Below are 7,588 nucleotides of genomic sequence, written 5' to 3'. Positions count from 1 at the left end.
AGCAAATTGGACAACCCTTGTTAATTAGAACATAATTTGAAGTTTGAAATTATATCATTGATGAAGTAGTCTAATTAGTATGACGATGTGTTAATGGACCAGTGAGACACAACAGTGGAGTTTGGCGTGAACCTCTCCAAGTCTTCCACGAAAATTCTCCCTCCTATACCAACATTAATAAAAGATTTCTATAGACTTCAGCCTTTCCACGAAGACATACAATTTATAGTACATACAATGCATTAGCCCATAGTGCTGCTCAATTTTTTCACTATTATGAAAACTAATAAATTCGTCAAGCTGAATTAAGCATACAAATCAGATGAGGCATAGCAGATTACACAGTGAAGCGCGGTGTCTCCCGAGCCTAAATGAAATTTCAATCTAATAATTCCTTCCTGGCCCAGTCATAATTTGTTTAGAGATGTTGTTCTACTTCTTTCAAAGCGCTATTCGCACTATAATTAAATGATACTCAAGCTTTTAACTTTGATTTATTTCATTTCTCGAAGCTTGAGACAGTGAGAGCTGTACAATGTCATTTTTTTATTTCTTTGAAAATTACCGTGGCTGTTGTAGAGGTGGAAATTAAACACCTAAGCATTTACTTGAACCGTCCGGTGCAAGCCACATTCATTCATGTCAACACCCCCTGTCCAGTCTCGTGCCTAGACTTATCTGGTCTCATGCTCAGGAACAGTGCTGGTAGGAATCCCCTTCAGCCACTATTTAGTATTTTCCTCCACATAGGGGAAGAGAAAGACATGTCCAAGGATAGCGCAGGAAAGCGCAAGGGGTTAAGGACCATGGACAGAACCCGTCGCCCGCCGTTTGTTGCCGCTTCCCCAGTACTCTTGGCGACTCGCGGGCTCTGAGCTCCCGACTTGAACCTGCTGTCCAGCTCTGGTGAGGTCATGGGTGAACCGGCGGGCCCATACTCTCTGCCGCCGCGGGGCTTCCGGGCGCTGACCACTCGAGGCCCCCCCTTCGCCATACTCCTTTCCACTCTGTTTTGTCCCAGCGCGAGCCAGCGCCTCTCAGGCCTGCCGCCTGCTCTCGCACCTGCTCGCTTTCCCCAGGCACCGTGTGCCTGCACCTGCTCCCAGTCACCCCAGTCCGGGTCAGGCCACCCGCGGACTCCAGCGTCCAGGTCTCAGGGCCTTCTCACCCTCGCCTATACTCCGCTCCTTCTGCGCTCTGGGGAGGTGACAGCCGCCCCTAACGTCGAGGGAAGTAGAAGATCGAAACAGGAGGAGAGGAAGGCGGGGTGTGTGTGTGTGTGTGTGTGTGTGTGTGTGTGTGTGTATGTGTGTGTGTGTAAGACTGTCTCCTATTTTTACGATTGGAACTAAGTGTGTGTCCACTTCTAAGAAAAGTGGTCTGCACTGGGACAAAACTGCGAGCAAAGTGTTGGCTAAAAATAGGTTCTCTGCGCCCAGTGGTTCTGGAAATGAAGACAAGTAGGGCTTGTGCCAACCCCTAAGGGCACGCGCGCGCGCGCGTGTGTGTGTGTGTGTGTGTGTGTGTGTGTGCTGGGGCGGAGGGGGGGGGTTAAGCAGCACATGCGCTCTGTGATCTCTGGCCCTGCCGCTCCCTCCATCAGTTGCCCCTTCCTCTTTTGATTGTGGCTAATGAAGAATAATAAATCCAGTGGCAGGATTTGCCAGTGGATCCACCCAAGACCCAACTCACACTGTACTTGGATACAGAGAGGAAAAGGAGGAAGATCGGGAGGAAGAGAAAAGAGGGAGGAGGTGTGTGTGTGTGTGTGTGTGTGTGTGTGTGTGTGCGTGGGGGGGGGGGCAGTAGACAGGGTTGCGCGGGGGGGGGGGGGGGGGGAGGAGTCGCATGCGCAAAGGCGACCGGAGCTGGCTCCACGGCCGTCCAATCCGCTGAGAGCTGCGAGAAACCGAGTGAGAGAAAGCCCTGCAGCCCGGTCGACCCCATGTCTCTTCGGCACCAGGCACCCGCCGGGCCGAGGGGGCGCAACGCTAAGCGCCAACTGCCGCGTGCACCAAGCGGAAGCGCAGACCAGCGCGGAGGAGCTGGTTCTCCCGCGCCCGCTTCTTCTCCTTCCGCCAGGAGTCAGAGGCCGGGGTCACCTGAGCTGCGGGGAGGGGCGGGCCGAGTGGGGGCTGAGGCCTGGAACTTAGCGGTAAGCAGGACACAGAGGGGAGAAACTGCCAGGTAAGAGGCGTTCCTAGTAGTCTGGGGGGAAAAAACCTACCCAAGGCTGGCTTGGCCCGCAACTTTATTTAGGACTTTCTTTTCCCGGCTTGGTGGAGACTAAGCGGAAAAAGCAGGAGGGGCTGGAGGCCGGCTCTTAGAACTGCCTGGCGACTGGAACACAGACCTGGCCAGTGGGGTGGGGTTGAGATCCAAAGTAAGTGAGAGCTGCGGGGCGCCGGGAAGGGGCGGTGGCAAAAACGTGCGGGCGGGGGCCGGAAGGGGAGGTGGAGGGCGCGGCGGGGGAGCGGGAGGCGGGGGTCGAGAGAGCTCCTCGGACCCTACTCTGTAGGGAGCAAAGAGAGAAGGGGCGACGCTAGAATCCGAGCTGGAGAAACCGCGCTTCCTGGCAGGGAGGGCGGAGGCGCGCGGGAGGGAGGGAGAGAGGGCGGGGGGTAGGGGGCAGGCGCGGGGAGAGGGGAGTATAACTCGGCGGCCGCGAGGCGCGGGGGCAGTTTCGGGCGCCCAGGTCTGCAGCCAGCTCCAAGCGGAGCCCAGAAACCCCTAAGACTGACAGCGGAGCCAGAGGAGGAGCTCGTAGTCCGGGCAAGGCGCGCAGAGCTGGGAGCGGCGGCGGGAGAGCGCAACTTTGCACTGCCCTTCGCTGCTCCTGCGCTCGCCCAGCACTTCTCAAGAGGGTCCCGGCAGACGGGGTCAAGTGCGTGCGCTACGGACGAGCGCCCGGGCGGACCGGGAAGATGATGATGATGTCCCTGAACAGCAAGCAGGCGTTCAGCATGCCGCACGGCGGCAGCCTGCACGTGGAGCCCAAGTACTCGGCACTGCACAGCGCCTCGCCCGGGTCCTCCGCGCCCGCGGCGCCCTCCGCTAGCTCCCCTAGCAGCTCGAGCAATGCTGGCGGCGGTGGTGGCAGTGGCGGGGGCGGTGGAGGCCGTAGCAGCAGCTCCAGTAGCAGCGGCAGCAGCGGCAGCAGCGGCGGGGGCTCCGAGGCGATGCGGAGAGCGTGTCTTCCAACCCCACCGGTGCGTATTTCTGCATAATCACCGCTTAAAGGCACATTTTGACAGCCCCCTTTATCTGCTTGATGTTTTTTTCATGTCTGCACAGCAAATCACCCCACACCTCCAACCAATTTCCCCCCTCTCTCTCTTATGTATTCAGCGGGCCTTTTCTTTCATATTAATTTTTATGACCTGGGATGTTGCCTGTGCGCGTGTTGTGTTGTGTTGTGTTTGCAGGCTCACTTTCCTCCTCCTCGTGCACTCACGGTTTCTCTCAGTGGCTTCCCTCCTCTCCGCCTCACCTGCTACATTCAGGATTATTATTATTATTATTATTATTATTATTATTATTATTATTATTTTAACGTTCTGGGAATGTTGTAGGCGCGGCGGTGTTGTCGAGCGCTGTGCCGGGGCTTCCGGGGAGAGTGCGCACAATTCCCTGCTGAGCGTAATGTGTGCCTTTTACTTGCAATTGCAGAGCAATATATTCGGCGGGCTGGATGAGAGTCTGCTGGCCCGCGCCGAAGCTCTGGCGGCCGTGGACATCGTCTCCCAGAGCAAGAGCCACCATCACCACCCGCCCCACCACAGCCCCTTCAAGCCGGACGCTACCTACCACACCATGAACACCATCCCGTGCACTTCGGCTGCCTCTTCTTCGTCGGTGCCCATCTCGCACCCGTCCGCACTGGCGGGCACGCATCACCACCACCACCATCATCACCACCACCACCATCAGCCGCATCAGGCGCTGGAGGGCGAGCTGCTGGAGCACCTGAGTCCCGGTCTGGCCCTGGGTGCCATGGCTGGCCCCGACGGCGCCGTAGTGTCCACGCCAACTCATGCACCGCACATGGCTACCATGAACCCCATGCACCAAGCAGCGCTCAGCATGGCCCACGCGCATGGGCTGCCCTCACACATGGGCTGCATGAGCGACGTGGATGCCGACCCCCGGGACCTGGAGGCATTCGCCGAGCGCTTCAAGCAGCGACGCATCAAGCTGGGGGTGACCCAGGCCGATGTGGGCTCCGCACTGGCCAACCTCAAGATCCCTGGTGTGGGCTCGCTTAGCCAGAGCACCATCTGCAGGTTCGAATCCCTTACGTTGTCGCACAACAATATGATCGCTCTCAAACCCATCCTGCAAGCGTGGCTCGAAGAGGCCGAGAAGTCCCACCGAGAGAAGCTCACCAAGCCGGAGCTCTTCAACGGCGCGGAGAAGAAGCGCAAGCGCACGTCTATCGCTGCCCCAGAGAAACGTTCTCTTGAAGCCTACTTCGCCATCCAGCCGCGGCCCTCCTCCGAGAAGATCGCCGCCATCGCGGAGAAGCTGGACCTTAAGAAAAACGTGGTGCGCGTCTGGTTCTGCAACCAGAGGCAGAAACAGAAAAGAATGAAATATTCTGCGGGCATTTAGGAGACCCTTGGCCTCTCCAGGGACATCCCCTCCTCGTCCCCTCTTTTCCCTCCCTCTCTCTCTCCTGCCTCTTTTCTTTCCACACTCCAGTAAATGTGAATCCGGAGAAAGCGAGGATTGGAGAGCGAGCAAAGGAGCGAGCAAATGAGCCCAAACCCAGTGAGAATGTGAAACGATTTCTCAAGGAAAAACAAAACAAAACAAAAGAAGGGATTTGTCAAGTTGTAGCAAAGTTATTCCTTTTAACCCCACCCCATCCGGAAAAGGCACCTCGGCTTCTTCACAGGAAGTCTGGAGCTGGCTGTTTGCAGGAACGCAGACGAGACAGCGTTTTAAAAAGGCCCCCAAAATGATCAAGTAAGATTTGTTTTTATTCCTAAAGAAATCACCCTTGTTCAAGTTTAAAAGTACACTTTGCAGCTATTTTTCAGAAATAGAAATCGATTCAGGACTGAAACTTTAAACTAGAGTTGATGCTTAATGTGATAGAGACATCTCTAAAGTATTTTGAATTTTAAAAAAGATGGCAGATTTTCTGCATTTACACTGTATATTATATATATATTTTTATTGTGGTTCTTACCCCCTTCTTCCTTCTCTAAAGTGTTAATGCTTAAGAAAGGAGTTGCGCCTGCTGTGTTCACTGATCTTGAAAGCTATTATTAGATTATTGCCGAACAACCCTCTGTAAATTATTAATTTATCTCTCTAGCAACTTAATTTGTGCACATTCTAATTAATTAAACTTATTTAGTCTAAAAACGGGGGAAACGTATGGCTCGTGGAGTTAAACAATTTTATGTTTGATGAGTTTACTGAATTTTTATGGCTTTCCTCTTATACTGTGTTCCTTTTGGCCCATTTGTATATTCTCACTTTGAATGAAGATTGTTTTTCCTTTGTTTTTACTGGTAGTGTTCTGGTTTGTGAGTCGACACTCAGTAATGGATGTCTTAATCGTGTAGACTTGATTCACTGTCCAAAGTATTGTTTACTTCGTTACATATTTAATGGGGATTCCCACATTGTCCCCACTACACACGCGCGCTCTCACTCACCCTTACACACACACACACACACACACACACACACACACACACACCTCTAATGGAAGAGAAGAAGTGAAGCAGTTGGAAGCATGACTATGATGCATCATTTTCTAGCTTTAGGTGCATTTGTTCACTTGGTGTTTGCCCTTCCAGATTCTACGATTTCACCAAGGTATCTCAATCTTCTTGTTTTCAATTGCTTTGTTGACTACATTTTAACATTTACAAGAATCCTTCGGTTTTTCCTTTTGGAGGTTTGTTTGTAGAAAAACTAATTTAAACTATAAGAAAGACAGTGCACTGCTTGTAAATTCACATTGTTTGGTAGAATTCTTTTGGAACAAAAAATAATTAGGTACATGGTGATTGGTACCTTATCTATTGTAAATATCCCATTCAAAATGATGCACATATAGATATATTCTTACAAATTTTGCTGTATTGCTGTTCCATTTGAGGCTCTCTGAAGTCTTGAGTTCTGTATATGACCTGGTTTCTTGTTTTTGTTTTGTTTTGTTTGTTAATAGATGGTTTATTTACTATGGTAATGTATTAAGTTATTTTTGGTGTTGTTTGATTGTCTTTCATTGAAAAGATGATTTTAATGTTTTATTGGCAAAGTATGCTGCTTTTTTCATTAAAATATACTATTAAAATTAAATGGCTTTTAAAATGTGATGTTGTTTTCAATCATTTACATGGAAATTATTTTGATAGCTTTTTAAAGCAGAAACATTTTAATGGTTTATTTTAGAGTGGTTGTTATAGTCTGATTTGGATTTAAAAGGGGGTGTTTCTCTAGGAAGGTATAAAAGAACAGCGTTTATAATTGTCTTCTAATAGCCAGAGCTCATCTCACAGGGTGCATTGCTTCTCTGTCTAGATGAGGTTGTGATATTTGGCTCCAATATCTCCCTTGGAGTCTTTTCTCCAGATCTGCAATAATTCTGCAAAGAGAATCTTTATGAACAGAGGTACTACCTGGGAAGAAGGAAGAAAGGAACTCAGTTTAGTTTTCAGCCAGGACTGGGAACCTGGGTGTGGCAAGAGTCCAGGCCTGTTTCTGGGAGTAGGATACCCCGGTTGAGGCCTAAGGGCTTGCCCACCATACTTCTCAGTTCAGTCACTGCTCCTGGAGAGCAGTGCCCCAACCAGAGCAGGAAGCACCTAGGTTACTGAGTTATGAAGCAAAAGTACATCTCTCTCTCCCTTCATTTCCGTGACCTTTACAAAAACTTACATTCTGCAATAGGCAGAGTGGGTTGAGGAAGAAATCCTGGGTGGTTAGAAGGAGTTCATTTTTGCCCCCTTCCTATCACTCACTCAAACACGAGACTTGGTGAAAGTCTAATGGTGGTCTGGCACAAAGAAATTTTGCCCTTCGATATACAGACTTTTCTCCTTTTTTGATCCTAGTTTAAAGGTACCTCCTGATCCATTTTAAGCAACATATTAGGTTTCCAAAGTTTTTTTCCCAGGAAAGCTCTGGTTTAGACATTTACATTATTAATGATGAGAAGAGCACCTTACTAATCTATAGGTCCAAAAAGAGGAAGGAACCAGGTGATCCTTTAGGGGAAATTCTGCTGCCCTGAGCGGTGACCTAATATGGAACTGCTTTGGGGTGTTTCTTATTTTGAGGATGAGTTTAGGAAATGTCCCAGGAGTCCATGAAAATTGTTACAGTGGCTCAAGTTGGGATTAAATGTTGTTAAAGAACATTGTGATTTTCAGATGTAACAAAAAGAACCGTGACAGTTAATGGATAATAAGTGAAGGGACTTACTTTTCTTCAACTTAAAGAAGAAACCAGAAGAGACAAAATCTATGTGTCCATTTAGAAACAATGAGATATATTGTATAGATGCTTAAGGAAATATTTCAAAGTTGTAGGAACTTAAAAGAAAGAATTGTGAATCCAGATATAG

The 7,588-nt window shown here is 49.7% G+C and overlaps 1 protein-coding gene across 1 annotated transcript; it reads left to right on the top strand.

The window, feature by feature from the left end:
- The first annotated feature begins 2,660 nt into the window (after positions 1-2,660).
- Positions 2,661-6,336, top strand: POU4F2 (POU class 4 homeobox 2). The gene is made up of 2 exons (XM_040472876.1): positions 2,661-3,209; positions 3,670-6,336. Exons 1-2 carry the CDS (start codon positions 2,925-2,927, stop codon positions 4,609-4,611), a joined length of 1,227 nt encoding a protein of 408 aa, XP_040328810.1. The 5' UTR covers positions 2,661-2,924; the 3' UTR covers positions 4,612-6,336.
- The last annotated feature ends 1,252 nt before the right edge of the window (positions 6,337-7,588 follow it).

The sequence above is a fragment of the Herpailurus yagouaroundi genome, unplaced genomic scaffold (assembly GCF_014898765.1).
Source record: "Herpailurus yagouaroundi ecotype Mexico unplaced genomic scaffold, PumYag 28, whole genome shotgun sequence".
Taxonomy (NCBI): Eukaryota; Metazoa; Chordata; class Mammalia; order Carnivora; family Felidae; genus Herpailurus; species Herpailurus yagouaroundi.
Note: the sequence above shows the minus strand (reverse complement) of the source record. Positions and strands in the feature narration are given on the sequence as shown.